Below are 17,806 nucleotides of genomic sequence, written 5' to 3'. Positions count from 1 at the left end.
TGCAGTGAGTCAAGAATATAAAATAATTTGCAACTCAGGCCATACTAGTTCAGACCAGTGGTCCATCAAGCCCAGCATCCTGTTTCCAACCATGCCCAATCCAGGCCATAAGAACCTGGCAATTACCCAAACACTAAGAAGATCCCATGCTACTGATGCAATTAATAGCAGTGGTTATTCCCTAAGTAAATTTGATTAATAGCCGTTAATGGACTTCTCCACAAAGAACTTATCCAAACCTTTTTTGAACCCAGCTACATTAACTGCACTAACCACATCCTCTGGCAACAAATTCCAAATGAGCTTTATTGTGCGTTGAGTGAAAAAGAATTTTCTCCGATTAGTCTTAAATGTGCTACTTGCTAACTTCATGGAATGCCCCCTAGTCCTTCTATTATTCAAAAGTGTAAATAACAGAGTCACATCTACTCGTTCAAGACCTCTCATGATCTTAAAGACCCCCCTCAGCCATCTCTTCTCCAAGCTGAACAGCCCTAACCTCTTCAGCCTTTCCTCATAGGGGAGCTGTTCCATCCCCTTTATCATTTTAGTTGCCCTTCTCTGTACCTTCCCCATCGCAACTATATCTTTTTTGAGATGCGGCGACCAGAATTGTACACAGTATTCCAGGTGCGGTCTCGCCATGGAGCGATATAGAGGCATTATGACATTTTCCGTTTTATTAACCATTCCCTTCCTAATAGTTTCTAACATTCTGTTTGCTTTTTTGAATGCTGCAGCACACTGAGCTGACGATTTTAAAGTATTATCCACTATAATGCCTAGAGCTTTTTCCTAACTACATCATATAACTACAGCAAGGGTTATTTTTCCCTATATGCTACACCTTGCATTTGTCCACATTACATTTCATCTGCCATTTGGATGCCCAATCTTCCAGTCTTGCAAGGTCCTCCTGTAATGTATCACAATCTGCTTGTGATTTAACTACTCTGAATAATTTTGTATCATCTGCAAATTTGATAACCTCAATCATATTCCTTTCCAGATCATATATATATATATATATATATATATATATATATATATATATATATTTTTTTTATTTTTTTTTTTTTTTTATTTTTGAAAAGCACTGGTCCAAGTACAGATCTCTGAGGAACTCCACTGTTTACCTTTTTCCACTGAGAAAATTGACCATTTAATCCTACTCTGCTTCCTGTCTTAACCAGTTTGTAATCCACAAAAGGACATCGCCTCCTATCCCATGACTTTTTAGTTTTCTTAGAAGCCTCTCATGGGGGACTTTGTCAAACGCCTTCTGAAAATCCAAATACACTACATCTACCAATTCACCTTTATCCACATGTTTATTAACCCCTTCAAAGAAATGAAGCAGATTTGTTAGGCAAGACTTCCCTTGGGTAAATCCATGTTGACTGTGTTCCATTAAATCATGTCTTTCTATATGCTCTACGATTTTGATCTTGAGAATATAGTTTCCACTATTTTTCCCGGCACTGAAGTCAGGCTCACTGGTCTATAGTTACCCGGATCGCCCCTGGAGCCTTTTTTTAATATTGGGGTTACACTGGCCACCCTCCAATCTTCAGGTACAATGGATGATTTTAATGATAGGTTGCAAATTTTAACTAATAGATCAGAAATTTCATTTTTTAGTTCCTTTAGTACCCTAGGATGCATACCATCCGGTCCAGGTGATTTGCTACTCTTTAGTTTGTCAATCTGGCCTACTACATCTTCCAGGTTCACCATGGTTTCATTCAGTTCGTCTGACTCATCACCCCTGAAAACCATCTCCGGAACTGGTATCTCCCCAACATCCTCATTAGTAAACACAGAAGCAAAGAATTAATTTAGTCTTTCTGCAATGGCATTATCTTCCCTAAGAGCCCCTTTAATCCCTCTGTCATCTAATGGTCCAACCGACTCCCTCACAGGTTTCTTGCTTCGGATATATTTAAAAAAAATTTTATTATGAGTTTTTTCCTCCATGGCCAACTTCAATTCAAATTCTCTCTTCGCCTGTCTTATCAATGTTTTACACTTAACTTGACAATGCTTATGTTTTATTCTATTTTCTTCAGATAGATCCTTCTTCCAATTTTTGAAGGATGTTTTTTTGGCTAGAATAGCCTGTTTTACCTCACCTTTTAACCATGATGGTAATCGTTTTGCCTTCCTTCCACCTTTCTTAATGTGTGGAATACATATGGACTGCGCCTCTAGGATTATATTTTTAAACAATGCCAATGCCTGTTGAACACTTAACCTTTGCAGCTTCACCTTTCAGTTTTTTTCTATTTTCCTCATTTTATCAAAGTTTCCTTTTTGAAAGTTTAGTGTTAGAGCTGCAGATTTACTTATTGTCCCCCTTCCAGTTATTAGTTTAAATTTGATCATGTTATGATCACTGTTGCCAAGTGGCTCCACCACCATTACCTCTCTCACCGAATCCTGTGTTCCACTAAGAATTAAATCTAAAATAGTTCCCTCTCTTGTTGGTTCCTGAACCAATTGCTCCTATTATTATTGCACTGCCAAATTGGTTAGCTTCCCTGATTTCTCTAAGCATTTCATCATTGTCTGACCATTTTGTCCAGGTGGACGGTAGTATACTCCTATCATTATACTCTTACCCAACACACATGGGATTTCTACCTATATAGATTCTACTGAGCATTTAGGCTCTTGTATGATCTTTATCCTGTTGGACTCTTTACCCACTCGGACAAAGTGCCACACCCCCACCAAGTTGATCCTCCATATCATTGCGATATAATTTGTATCCTGATATAGAATTGTCCCATTGGTTATCCTCCTTCCACCAAGTCTCTGTGATGCCAATTATGTCAATCTCATCATTTGCTGCTGTACACTCTTAACTCTCCCATCTTACGTCTTAGACTTCTGGCATTGGCATACAGACATTTCAAAGGTTTTTTGATTGTATTAACAACCTGCTTTTCAGTTGTTTGGGATAATTCGGAAATCATTAGCTTTAGTGATTTTTACATATAGGCACATGGACTAGGTTTGCTTGTAATGGAACCTCTCTGTTGGGATGCCCTAACTCTCCTGTTTCATTAGTATCCTTCAAGGATACATTTCTCCGAACCATGCACTGCTGAGTGACTGTACCCAAAAACTAAGTCTATCCCATGTTACTGTTGCTAGCAATAGCAATGGCTATTTTCTAAGTCAACTTAATTAATAGCAGGTAATGGACTTCTCCTCCAAGAGCTTATCCAATCCTTTTTTAAACCCAGCTACACTAACTGCACTAACCACATCCCCTGGCAACAAATTCCAGAGTTTAATTGTGTGTTGAGTGAAAAAGAACTTTCTTCATTTGTTTTAAATGTGCTACTTGCTAAATTCACAGAGTGCTCCCTAATCCTAATATCTGAAAGAATAAATAACAGATTCACATTTACCCGTTTTAGACCTCTCATGATTTTTATAGACCTCTATGAACAATGCATAGCTGGATAGATGAAAACTAAACAGGAGCACACCATAGAAATTGGAAATACTGTGGGAAGTTGCTTTTCTAATTTCTTCACAAGGAATAATTTGCATATCTGTCACACAATAACCAAGGCTAGAAAAAAAAGAAACAGAGTGCCAGGTCACCCAAGCACCTACAATTTGATGCACCAGGCATTGCTTCCGGAAGGGAAGAAGTGGGGGCATAAGGCTAGAGGCCAAGGAAGAGCAAAACAATATTGAAAGAAAAAACAAACAAAATCCCCCCAAATCTATAAGAATTTTTCTCCCCATTCCTAAGAATTTTGGCCAACATCTAAGTTTTCTAAAAATGTTTCTACCCATGACAGTGACCTATACCCAAACAACTCCAATCGCCATCATATACATAAAAACATGATGGCAGAAACAGATCATATGGTCCATCTAGTTTGCCCATACCAACAGCTTTGCAATACATTTAGATTTAATTACAGCTAAACATGAAATGCCACATTCCAAATATTTGCTGGAGAAACAGAAAATGATATGCTGATCGTTGTGTGCTGGGAGCTCGTGAAAACAATGACAAAAAAACATTTACCTCTCTGTTTGTTTTATGGTTTCACTTTTGTCTACTTCCCTCATCTTGTTTCCTCTCTTCCTAAGAGCAGAAAGAAAAAAAATTAGGATTATTGAAGTAAAACTTCAAACTACAGTTCCAGCTCCTTGATTAATTCTGCTCCAGTGGGAGCAGGACAGCTGGAGTGAAATTTTCAAAGGGACTTCTGCTTTTAAAACAGCATTTCATGCACGGGAAGTCCACTTTGAAAATCATCCCAGCAGATCTATCCACAAAAAGTTACACCTGCTATAATGTCTGCACAAATTTTCCATGAAATTTATGCACATACTTTTTAAAATCCAAAAGTGTGCATGCATCTCCAGACCCCTAACCCCACCCACCGGGATGCTCCTGTTCAGTCCAAGGAATCTTCAGTGAAAACACATGTGTTTAAGTCTACTTGCACAGTGGGCAGGCAATTTTGTAAAAAGGCCCATGATGCACCTATGTCCAATTTTGCAAACTGGTGTAACTTGTGCATGAAGTCACAAAATACAGTAACCCCCACAGAGGGAAAACTATCAAAGCCATTTATCCAGATAAATGGCAATTCACTTGGGTAACCCGGCTTTCGCAAAACTGCCCTCCCTCAATCTAGCTAAAAATACACGGTGTTACAAAGCATGCATATCTTTAGCCAGAGGATGTGAAAACATGTAGATTTTCCATAAAAATTTTACCCGCAGGAAAAGTAGATGCAAAGTTTGCATGTCCTGTGCACCCAGGGCTGGAAAACTATTTTTAAAAAACATGCCAAACAAAAATTTATTTTTTTTTAAAGGAGATAAGGCTTCAGCTCCTGTGGGGTCTAGCAGCAGGGGGCTACAGCAGATCTAGCATGCCCAGAGGCAACCCCACCTAGGGAGATGCGAAGCCCAGGGTTAATCAGCTAGGGTGGTCTTCCATCTCTTCTCACTCCTTCACCTGCGCACAGTCATCCCCTTTGGCTCCAAGAATAGTAACATTTCTTCCCTGTGGTTGCATCCTTCCCTGCTGACTGAAGTTTGAACTACCTAAGACGTCTGCAGTTCAAACTTAAGAAGCCAGCAGAACAAGAGGCAGCCACAGAAAGGCAGCACTACTCTGCGCCTACAGACTGGAATAGATCGCAGAAGGGCAGGATGACATTTAAGAAACTTCCAGCAGCAACTCAGGAAGAGACTGACAAAGGCTACACAGTGGATGCTGCAACTGGCCTGATTCGCCCCCTCCCCAAGAATTGCCCTTTTCTTGGGGTGCTTCTGCAGGGGCTGTCCTACACTGCATCTCCTCCATGGGGGGCCAGCAGTTGGACCACTCAGGATGGAGCCTGAGCTGTCAAAGATGGCTCTTCTCAACCCAGGAGCAGCACTAAGTGTCATCTACCATATTTTAGCTACTTAGTATTTTTCCAGGCACCAAGGCAGATGGTTTTAAAAATGCCCCGATAGCTATCTTCTAACCATCTAGCTCAGAAATCCAAACAAGTCTTTTCCTAGCGTGTAGCAGATGGACTCAGGACCAATGGGTATAGTGTGCTCCTGATAGCAGTTGGAGACGGAGTCAGATTTCAATCTGACATCAGCACCAGTACATATACCCGTGCAGGAAGCTCTGCTCTTCAGTATTTCTCCGTCTCCTTAGCAGTTCGGGACCATACACACGCTTGCACAGCGTTAGAAAATCCAAAACAAAGAAGAAATAATCTTACCTCTACAGACGAGCCCCGCTCTCCTGCGGTGATATTTAAGGGTCCCTCCCCCAGTCGAGAATTCCTGAGGTGATTTCCAGGATCCCTCAGAGGAAAGCCTCGGTCCGGTAGCCAGTTCCCAGCATGGACTTAGCCCCCAGAAACGGGAGTGGCTGAGAGGCAGCGGGTGCAATACCAAGCACGACGGTGAAGGTACTTTTCCCTCTCTCCCCGCAGGAGACCCTCCCCCCTCCAGGAGGGGGGAGGGTCGCCATGTTGCCTGCAAGGTCGTCTGTGCCATTTCTGCCCCCCCCCCCCCCCCCCGATCATTGTACTGTCTGCTTAACTGAGCCATGCGCACAGCGGTGAGCCGGGCACACAACCTACTTGTGCGCATAGCAGTGCACACATCTGTGCCGGGCGCACAGCGACACACACTAGGGTGCCGTGCGCACAGCAGCACGCCCAATGGCACACAAGTTAAGCCTGTGCGCACAGCGGTGCGCATCTCCTTAGGCGCACATAGCAGCCTGTACGCAAATCGATGCCCCCGGAGTGCATATCTAAGCCGCCCGGTGCACGCATATAAACGCACAGACCAGTCTTGAACGACCCTACGCATCCAAACCATGGCACCACCGGCCAAGAAAGCCAAGTCACAAGTCCTCTGCTCAGCCTGCCACCTAACAGCTGCGCAACACGAGGAGGACTCTGCCCTGTGCCTACAGTGCGAGGCGGCCCTGGGGGAACCAGGACAAGGCCCCCCCCCTGGCCAGTAGAGGAATCCAGCTCCACCAACGATAGTACCCCGGACCTCTCTATCCCCGGCTCAGCCCCTTCTCAGTTGGGCCCCTCGGGGAACACTGCTGGCTTCAACATGGAGCCAGGAACCTTTTCCTGGGTAGAATTCTTCAAAGGGCTGCAAATCTTTGTCCAGGCACAATCGGTGACACAGCCATAGCCTCCACCAAAAGACCAAAACCTTCCAGGCCCCTCTCGGCCTACCCGAGACATGCCCCCTCCGGACAAAAGCCTCCTCTTAGGGGACACGGACACTTCGGAGGAAGAATGAGAAATTCCTCCAGGAACGGAACCATACCATGATGCGTTTCTTCTCCAGAGACAAGTTACCAGACCTCGTGTCTCTGAGCCTGAAGGAACTGGTCATCCCAAGCACAAGCGCCACAGCGGAACCAAAGACGAACCCTCTTCTGTCGGGCTACGTCAGGCCATACACCATTTCCCGTTGCTACAAGCCGTACAACAACTGATTGACCTGGAATGGAATGCTCCGGAGGCCAGTTTCAAGGGAGGTCGGGCCCTAGAAGCCCTATACCCACTGGATCCCTCAGCCAAAGAACGCCTGGTGTTTCCCCAAAGTGGATGCCATGGTCTGCGCTGTCACAAAGCGCACTACCATTCCAGTCGAAGGAGGAGTGGCACTCAAGGATGCCCAGGACAGACGTCAGGAATCCATCCTTAAACAGTCATTTGATGCAGCAGCTATGTCACTACAGATCACTGCCTGCTGTGCCGTGATGACACGTGCCTGCTTATCACTCGCCAGGAACGCTACCATGCCCGTCGAAACATTAGAACCAGTGATATCCTTCCTCACAGATGCGACATTCGACCTGGTGTGCACCTCAACCAGGGGCATCTCATCCATTGTGGCTGCCAGAAGGCAACTCTGGCTCCGAAGCTGGTCAGCCGACACGACCTCCAAGACGAAGCTCACGAGAATGCCCTTTAAAGGAGCCCTCCTGTTCGGAAACGAACTGGAGAAGTTAGCCGACAAATGGGGCGAATCCCCAGTACCTCTGCTACTGGAGGACAAGAACAAAAGAAGTCATCGTCCCTCTCCCCGAACATCCAAGGGCAGAAGATCACAGCGCTTTAGACCGTACAAGAATACATACCAAGCGCCTCGCCCTGCAGGCAGGGGCCAGTCCTTTCGGAACAAACACAACAAGAGGGGAGCCGGCTCAGGTCCAGGCCCCAGCTGCACCCCACAAGGGGATCAACAGACCCATCCACAGGAAGAAGCCATAGGGGGCAGGCTTGTCTATTCTACTGAAGATAGGTCGAGATAACGTCGGACAAGTGGGTCCTAACCATCATTCAAGAGGGATACTATCTGGACTTCCACAGCATCCCTCCAGACAAATTTGTGAAATCTCCTTGCCACTCCCCCTTCAAGAGGACAGCAGTGGAAACCACACTGACAAAATTGCTCTCCTTAGAGGCTATAACACCGGTGCCCAAGCACCAACAAAATACTGGGCACTATTCCATCTATTTTATTGTCCCCAAGAGGGAACGTTCCGGCCCATCCTGAAACATAGAAACAGATATGACGGCAGAAAAAGACCACTAGGACCATCCAGTCTGCCCTGCAAGCTTCCACACTTGTTTTCCCATACTTATCTGTATCTTCAACCACCAAGTTCAAGGCCCTTGTTAGTAACTGTTTGATTCAAATTTCCTGCCAGCCCCTGTCATTGATGCAGGGTGTAATGTTGGCGTTGCATCAAAGGTGAGCATAAGACTTAATGGTTAAGGATAGTAACCGCCACATCAAGCAAGTTACCCCGATGCTTGTTTACCCAGACTGCACAGATCAATGCCTTGTTGGATGTTGTCTGAATGCAAATCCTGTTTTCCACATTTCCCCCTGCCGTTGAAGCAGAGAGCAACACTGTATATAGATTCAAAGTGATGTATCAGGCTTAACTGATTTAAGGGAGTAACTGCTGTAATAAACAAGCTTCCCCCATGCTTTACCCAGATTGTGAAGTTCTGTCCTTGTTGGTTGTTGTCTGAATGCAAATCCTCTTTTCCACATTTCCCCCTGCCATTGAAGCAGAGAGCAACGCTGTATATGCATTCAAAGTTATGTATCAGGCTTAACTGATTTAAGGTAGTAACCGCCGTAATAAGCAAGCTACCCCCACGCTAATTTGTCTGTCAACCACCTCCTGAGGGTACCACACTTCCGCATGGAAACCTTACATTCAGTCATAAGGGTAGTATAGCCGGGAGAATTCCTGACCTCCCTGGATCTGTCAGAAGCCTATCTGCACATCCCAGTTCATCACAACCACCAGAGTTTCCTACGCTTCGCGATCATGGAACACCACTACCAGTTCCGAGGCTACCCTTCGGGCTAGCCACTGCCCCTCTGTGGTAGTGGCAGCGACACTGCGGAAAGAAGGAATCCTTGTACACCTGTACTTGGACGATTGGCTGATCAGAGCAAAATCTCCAGAAGAAAGCCATCAGGCGACCTCCAGAGTCAAGAACCTACTGCAAAACATTGGGTGGGTCGTCAACACAACCAAGAGCTGCCTGCAGCCCTCCAAATCTCTAGAATACCTGGGAGTCCAGTTCGACACCCAACAGGACAAGGTCGTCCTTCCTGTTACAAGGAGAAGGAAATTGATGGACCAGTTGAGAAAACTGTTGGACGGCATTCGCCCCACGGTAAGGGACTACCTCCAAGTCCTCAGACTCATGACATCAACCCTAGAAGTCGTACCGTGGGTAAGGGCCCACATGCGACCACCACAACATTCCCTACTGTCACGATGGAACCCGATGTCCAAGGACTACACCGTCTGCCTCCAGTTGCTGACGGAGGTACGGACCCAGCTACTATGGTGGCTACAAGAAGACCATCTGAGCAAGGGAATAAGACTATCCCCACTGACCTACGTCTTGCTCACCATGGATGCAAGCTTACGAAGGTAGGGAGCCCACTGTCAGGAACTGACAGACCAGGGGCAATGAGACAAGGAAGAGCCGGGATGGAACATCAACCAACTGGAAGCCTGGGCAGTCAGACTAGCCTGCTTACGATTCAGTCACAGACTCTGAGGAGAAGCTGTCAGAGTCATGTCGGACAACGCCCCAACAGTGGCCTACATCAACCGCCAGGGAGGAACCAGAAGCCAACAGGTGTCCATAGAAATAGACCCCCTAATGACATGGGCGGAAGCAAACCTGCAAGGGATCTCGGCCGCCCACATCGCGGGAAAAGACGTCACTGCGGATTACCTCAGCAGAGAAAGTCTAGACCCAGGAGAATGGAGGCTGTCAACCACAGCCTTCCAGTTGATAGACTGCTGGGGAACCCCAGCCATGGATCTTCTGGCAACCTGGTCCAACGCCCAAGTTCCCAAGTTCTTCAGTTGCAGACGAGACCCTCAATCCCAAGGGGATCGATGCCCTTGTCCAAACCTGGCCACAGGAAGACCTGCTGTTCGCCTTTCCTCCATGGCCACTACTGGGCAGGATCATCCGCAAGATAGAACACATGTCTGGTAAGCAGACATGCGAAGCCTTCTGGCAGGGAACCCCATGTGTCTACCTCCACACAGGGACCTGCTCCAGCAAGGACCGATCCTCCACGAAGACCCAACTCGATTCTCTCTTACTGTCTGGCCATTGAGAGGACTCACCTGAAGAAGAGCATATACTCGAGGGCAGTAATTGACACCTTGCTCCAAGCACTCTGGTTTTCCACATCTTTAACTTACATACAAATATGGAGAATATTCGAAGCCTGGTGTGAAGACCGCAACATCCTTCCGCGGATAGTCAAAGTTCCCATGACCCTGGAATTCCTGCAGGACGGCCTGAAGAAGGGGTTGTCTCTGAACTCTATCAAGGTTCAAGAGGCCGCTCTGGCCTACTTCAGAGCCAAAGAGGACGGCATCAGTCTATCTTCCCATCCAGACGTCTCCCTCTTCCTGAGAGCTGTCAGGCAAATCCGAGCACCACTAAAGTGGCCAGTACTCCTATGGAATCTTAATCTAGTACTCGACTTTCTAGCGGGAGCTTCCTTCGGACCTACATGTGGTCTGTCCCTATGCCTCCTGACCTTGAAGACTGCGTTCCTAGTGGCAATATGTTCAGCCCGTTGCATCTCCGAACTTCAAGCTCTATCCTGCCGGGAACCGTTCCTCGATTCACAACGGGATCCATACAGCTACGCACTGTCCCCTCCTTCCTTCCAAAGGTGGTTTCTCATTTCCATCTAAACCAAACCATCTCGCTGCCATCTCCAGACGAGCATAAGGACTCTGAAGACTCACGCCATCTTAACGTCGGCAGACTCCTAGTCCGCTACCTGGAAAGATCGGAATCCGTATCAAAGATGGACCACCTATTCTTCCTTCACAGCGGGAAAAAACAAGGGGAAGCAGCCTCGCGGGCAACCATAGCCTGCTGGATCAAAGAAGTAATCAAGGCGGCCTACGTAGAGAGGCAGGCAAGCCTCCACCTCTACAAGTCAAGGCCCATTCCACAAGGGCCCAGGCAGTGTCCTGGGCAGAAACCAAGATGCTGTCACCCGCCGAGATCTGTCAGGTGGCGACGCGGTCCTCCATTCACACCTTCAAGGTTCTACCGCCTGGATGTTCAGGCCAGGGAGAACACAGCATTCGCAAGGGCAGTACTAAGTGGGCCACGGGCAGCCTCCCACCCGGTTCGGGAGTAGCTTTTGTACATCCCATTGGTCCTGAGTCCATCTGCTACATGCTAGGAAATGGAGAAATTACTTATCTGATAATTTCATTTTCCTTAGTGTAGACAGATGGACTCAGTATCCCGCCCATGGCTGCCTCAAAATACGGAAACCTCGGGTGACAATCCCCAAGAGCAAGACATAAGCACGGGTAAGCCAGACTTACCCCCAGTCAAGACACCCATAGTTACCAGGTATCAGCGTTTCTCGGTTGACGACACTGGCAGTCTCCAGCTACAATTCACGTCAACTAGTTCAAGTTAATCAAGTTATCCAAACACTCATATATCCACTATTGCTTTTTGAGGAGAATACTGAAGAGCAGAGCTTCCTGCACGGGTATATGTAGTGCTGACGTCAGATTGAAATCTGACTCAGTCTCCAAATGCTATCAGGAGCACGCGGGATACTGAGTCCATCTGTCTACACTAAGGAAAACGAAATTATCAGGTAAGTAATTTCTCCATTTACTTGCATGCTTTTCTGAATGAATTGAGGATTTGGTACAAACATGACATCAATGCACATCTTAAACTTTACTTAATTATAGCTGTCTCTCTTGTTAACAAAGCCTTACTATTTAAATAATAGAATGTCAGTTAAAGAAATATCTGGAAGTGTTTCAGATGCACTGGTTAGAAAACCAGAATGAACCCCAACAAAGCTAACATAAAAATACTTTAAAATGCATTCGTTTACCAATTCTAACAAAATAAAATTCTAAGAAATAACTAGAACCATGTATTCAGAAGCCTCACTCAAATTGTTCACATTGATCATGTATGTGGCACTAAATTTTGGGGACTCAAATATGAACACAATAAATGCAAAAACACATGGCTAAAATACTGTTAAATCAACTAAACCCAAAAGACAGCTAAAATGACAAATGTAAATGGTGATGAAATACAGCAAAGGTTCACAGAAAGGGTGTCAGCAAACCAGGAAACGTGCTCAACCTCTTGTACAAAGACAGAGGTAACCCAGACCTCTCAATCATCCACCCATAGACTAATAAGGGGAAAGTATTTTCTTCTGAAAATTTAGTGATGCAAGTAAAACAGATAAAAAGTCATTAAACATTATAGGTAATTCAATAAATGTCAGAGTATATAATTTAGTCCAAAGTAAATCCCCACAGAGATCTTCCATTTCAATGGTGAGGTCTGCTAACCCAAGCCAAGCACCCTCTGAGGCAAGGATATTCCCAAAACAACAACTGTTGTCAGGGTCTTTCTTGGCCATATATGTTTTATTGATGCTGGTACCTCAGTAGGTACCAGCATCTTGTACTACATTATATGCTCTGACATTTATTGAATTACCTACACACATTTAATGACACTATATTTTACTTGCATCGTTAAATTAAAAAAAATGTTTCCCCTTCTTAAACTATGGGTGGATGATTGAGATGTCTAGGTTTCCTCTATCTTTGTATAAGAGGTTAAGCACTATTCCTGGCTTGCTGACACCCTTTCTATAAATCTCTGTTCTATTTAGTCACCATTTACACTCCTCATTTTAACCAACTTTTGGGTTTAGTTAGTCTGTGAGTGACAGCTTGTGTGGGCTTTCTTCTGTAGTCCTGACATACTGTAAAAAGTTTGCTGATCAGAATAGAAAGGGCAATCGAGTAACATATCCATGAGGGGTGATAGAAAAATAGCTGCATTAGCAGTTATATACATGAGTACCAAGCTAGGTCAGACCAAGGTCCACTGAGCCCACATTCTGTCTCCGACAGTGGCCATTTTGGGTCACAAGCACCTCTATCCGGCTAATAACTGTTAATGGACTTTTCCTTCAGAAACTCATCCAGTCCTTGAAGCTCATTATGAGGTTGCCTTGAACATGTCCTCTAGCAACAGATTACATAACTTGATTGTATATTGAGTGAAAAAAAATATACTTCCTACAATTTGTTTTAAATCTCCAGTTGCTAGATTCATGGAGTGACTTTAGTCTGAGTGTTTGAAAGGGAAACTGACTGTTCTTTATTTACCCATTCTACCTCCCATGTTTTTATAAATTTCTATCATAACTCCTCTCGGTCTTCTCTTTTCCAAGCTAAAGAGCCCTAATCCGTTTAGCCTTTCTCCATAAGGAAGCTTTTACATCCCCTTTATCATTTTTATCACCCTTCACTATACCTTTTCTATATCCGCTATGTCTTTTTCAAGACAGGGTGACCAGACCTGCACACAGTACTCAAGGTGCACTCGTACTATGGATTTATACAAAGGAATTATGACAGAACAAAACAGACTATTTCTTTCCCAATAATTCTTAACATTCTATTTGCTTTTATGACCACCGCTGCACAGCAAGCCAAAGATTTCAAGGTTTATCCACAAGAGGTCCTTTTCCTAGGTGATGACACCTAACCAGAACCCATCATATACCTGTGGTGGGATTTTTCCCCCTATGTGCATAATAACTTGTTTATTAAAGGGAATGTAAATATCTTAAATAAATATTTTGCACTTGTCCACATTAAATTGCATTGCCATTTGGAAGCCCAGTCTACTAATCACACAATGTTCTTCTGCAGTTCTTCAGAATCTGCTGCTGTTGTAATGACTCAAAACAATTTGTCATCTATAAATTTAGTCATCTCACTCGTTGATCCTTTCTCTGGGCAATTTATGAATATATAAACAGCACAGGTCTCAATACAATCCCTTTGGACTCTCCACTAAAACTTTCTCCATTTAGAAAACTGACCGTTTATTCCTACCCTCTGGTTTTCGGACTTATTTCGTTATCAGCCCACCAGAGGACACTGCCTCCAATCTGTCATATGCCTTCTGAAACTCCAAATACACATATCAACTGGCTCAGCTTTCACGGTCTGTTTTTACACCCTCAAATAAATCTAGTAAACTGGCAAGGCAAAGTTATGTGGACAGTAATTTTGATTTTAAGAATAGCTTCGACCACTCTGCCCAGCACAGACGTCAGGATCACCAGGCTATAGGCTCCCAGATCCCCTGCATACAATTGATAAGTCCTACAAGAAAAGAGAGACGGTATTTTATGTAGTACCCAACTGACTTATATTCCTCTTTTCAGGAACTTCAAAGCTGATTACTTGCAGGTACTGTAGGTATTTACAATGCTATAATGCCAACCCCATTGTTAAATGTATGCCGTTCTTTAAAAACAGAATAGAAAACGGGGCTGATTAATTAGAGTTCTGGGATAGGTCACAGAAAAGCGGACTAACGTAGTTAGCTCTCAAAAAAGGCTGTCAACCAATCCATGCACGCACTTAAAAGCATACTATGACAAAGGAGTAACTGAATTTGTGTTTTTCCGTATTATTCTCACACTAAAAATCTTGACAATCGGCAGCAAAAGTATGATCCTTCTAAAATGACAACTTAAGATCTACGCAAAGCAAAACCCAATTTATACCGATTAACTTCCTCATACAAAATAGGCCAGGGCAGCACTTCCCCAGGGCTCTCGCCACGGCGCGTCCTGCCACTCTGAGTGCCAGCGTAGTGGTGTTGGGAATGAAGAAGGGGACGGTAATCACTTTATATCAGTTCTGCCCAGTTAGTAAACCGTTAACTACCCGCCCACCGCCTCCTGCAACTCGTACTCACCGCCCCGAGAGCGCCAGGGGGACACTCCCTAGATCGGCCTCAGGGACCTAACGCCCGCTTACGCCCAATCCGGGGCCCGCAGGGTAGCTCTCGCGAGATCTCCGGCCTTCCCGTCCGGCTTCCCGCGAGATCCTAACTTGTCGCCTTCCTGACCCGACCCGGGCAAAGCAAGTTTGGGTACAGTGTAACGAGCGTGCGCGGGAGGCCACGCCCGAGTAAGTGACGCGGTGGGAGGCTCATTGCAGAGTCTTCTAAGCGCTTTCGGAAAGGAATGCAAACTATTTGGTGCATTCTTAGCGCAAAACATACTTGGGGGGTTTGCTAGTTATCAGAACTTTACAGAACTAACAATAAGAATTATTCGAAAATGATGTTATATGTGAACTTCTGAGACTACATAAGTAGTACTCGTTGCAGTAGATGTCTGCTGGCCTACGGGTTCTCATAAGGGCATATACATTAACAGCTTTGGCTAAGACTCAATGGAAGCCGAATATTATTTTTGTAGCCCACAAGAATATAGTTTACACCAGCACCGATACTACATAGAAATGACGGCAGAAGAAGACCAAATGGCCCATCCAGTCTGCCCAGCAAGCTTCACACATTTTTTCTCTCATACTTATCTGTTTCTCTTAGCTCTTGGTTCTATTTCCCTTCCACCCCCACCATTAACGTAGAGAGGAGTGATGGAGCTGCGTCCAAGTGAATTATCTAGCTTGATTAGTTAGGGGTAGTAGGGGTAGTAACCACCGCAATAAGCAAGCTACACCCATGCTTGTTTTACCCAGACTATGTTATACAGCCCTTATTGGTTGTTTTTCTTCTCCCCTGCCGTTGAAGCAAGGAGCTATGCTGGATATGCGTGAAGTATCAGGTTTTTTTTTCTCCCCTGCCATTGAAGCAGAGAGCTATGCTGTATATGCGTGAAGAATCAGTTTTTCTTCTCTCCTGCCGTTGAAGCAGAGAGCTATGCTGGAAATGCGTGATGTATCAGTCTTCTTCCATGCCGTTGAAGCAGAGAGCCATGCTGGATATGCATCGAAAGTGAAGTATCAGGCACATTTGGTTTGGGGTAGTAACCGCCGTAACAAGCCAGCTACTCCCCGCTTTGTGAGTGTGAATCCTTTTTTCTTCTCCCCTGCCGTTGAAGCTATGCTGGATATGCGTGAAGCATCAGTTTTTCTTTTCCCCTGCTGTTGAAGCAGAGAGCTATGCTGGAAATGCGTGATGTATCAGCCTTTCTCCCATGCCGTTGAAGCAGAGAGCCATGCTGGATATCCATCGAAAGTTGAAGCAGAGAGCCATGCTGGATATGCATCGAAAGTGAAGTATCAGGCACATTTGGTTTGGGGTAGTAACCGCCGTAACAAGCCAGCTACTCCCCGCTTTGTGAGTGCGAACCCTTTTTTCTTCTCCCCTGCCGTTGAAGCAGAGAGCTCTGCTGGATGTGTGAAGTATCAATTTTTTCTTCTCCCCTGCCGTTGAAGCAGAGAACTATGCTGTATATGCATTGAAAGTGAAGTATCAGGCTTATTTGGTTTGGGGTAGTAACCGCCGTAACAAGCCAGCTACTCCCCGCTTTGTGAGTGCGAACCCTTTTTTCTTCTCCCCTGCCATTGAAGCAGAGAGCTCTGCTGGATGTGTGAAGTATCAATTTTTTCTTCTCCCCTGCCGTTGAAGCAGAGAACTATGCTGTATATGCATTGAAAGTGAAGTATCAGGCTTATTTGGTTTGGGGTAGTAACCGCCGTAACAAGCCAGCTACTCCCCTCTTTGTGAGGGCAAATCCTTTTTTCCACGTTTCCTCTTGCTGTTGAAGCTTAGAGCGATGTTGGAGTCACAGTAAGCATGTATATGTTTATTGAATAAGGGTATTGTCTCCAGGCAGTAGCCATCATTCTGGCGAGTAACCCACTCTTCATTGGCGGCCTCTTGACTTTATGGATCCACAGTGTTTATCCCACGCCTCTTTGAAGTCCTTCACAGTTCTGGTCTTCACCACATCCTCCGGAAGGGCATTCCAGGCATCCACCTGGGGTACAGGCTAGCTATTGCTCCCCTGGGGAGCAATAGCTAGCCGTTAAGGGGTTTATATGTGAAAATGCGTTAAAACATGCGTTAATTTGTTAGTCCGAGTTACATTATTGCAAACGTAATGTTGCCTATTGAACACATTTCCCTGAGCTGATTAGAAGTAAAAATAGGCTAATTGGCTCATTTAAAATTACCACAGGTTGTAATTTGATTAGTCAGGGCGGGCACGTCCCAATAGGCGAACTAGACGGTTGCCTAGGGCACTAGTCATTAGGAGGTGGCAAAGAGCAACCAGATGGGGCTGCGAGGGGAGTCCGTCCCACTCATGGCAGAGAGGAGTAGAGACTCTGCGAGCAGAGTCTATCCCGCTCGCGGCCGAGAGGACACTCAGCAGGCTGTAAGCGGCAGAGTTGACGGGCCACGTGCAGCACCCTTCTTGCTTATGGCTGAGAAATGCAGACACTCAGTGGGCCACAAGCAGCACCCATCCTGCTCACAGCCGAGAGAAGCAGAGACTCGGGTCATGAGCAGCACCCATCCTGCTCAAGGCCAAGAAAAGCAGACACTCAGTGGATCATGAGCAACATCCATCCTGGTCGCGGCAAGAAAAACAGAGTCTTGGCAGGCCGCAAGCGGTGCCTCTGAGTGTGTGCGATAGAGCAATGGTGTTAATGAGCGGGAGGGAGCCTGTGTAAGGGTACTTGTGTGAATGAGACAAGGAACCTAAGTTTGTATAAGAGAGGGGATTTGTCTAAGACTTGCATGAGGGCGGAGCTAGAGCCTGGAAGGGATGCAAGGCAGAAGGTTTCCCTAGGACGCCTACTACCCTTGCACCAGCCCTGTGTTTAGCACAAAAAAAAAATTAATTACAACTCCTGGAGTTG

General features: G+C 45.5%; 1 protein-coding gene across 1 annotated transcript in view; it reads right to left on the bottom strand.

Moving 5' to 3' along the window:
- UBXN2A (UBX domain protein 2A) overlaps positions 1 to 14,773 on the bottom strand; it is an 89,916-nt gene extending 75,143 nt beyond the window's left edge. Inside the window, exons 1-2 of the mRNA XM_029596003.1 lie at positions 14,710 to 14,773; positions 4,055 to 4,114 (exon numbers count right to left, since the gene is read on the bottom strand). Coding sequence (XP_029451863.1) covers positions 4,055 to 4,098 — 44 coding nt within the window. The 5' untranslated portion in view covers positions 4,099 to 4,114; positions 14,710 to 14,773. The remainder of the gene's footprint in view (positions 1 to 4,054; positions 4,115 to 14,709) is intronic.
- Positions 14,774 to 17,806: the final 3,033 nt, after the last annotated feature.

Source organism: Rhinatrema bivittatum, chromosome 3 (genome assembly GCF_901001135.1).
Source record: "Rhinatrema bivittatum chromosome 3, aRhiBiv1.1, whole genome shotgun sequence".
NCBI lineage: Eukaryota > Metazoa > Chordata > Amphibia > Gymnophiona > Rhinatrematidae > Rhinatrema > Rhinatrema bivittatum.
Note: the sequence above shows the minus strand (reverse complement) of the source record. Positions and strands in the feature narration are given on the sequence as shown.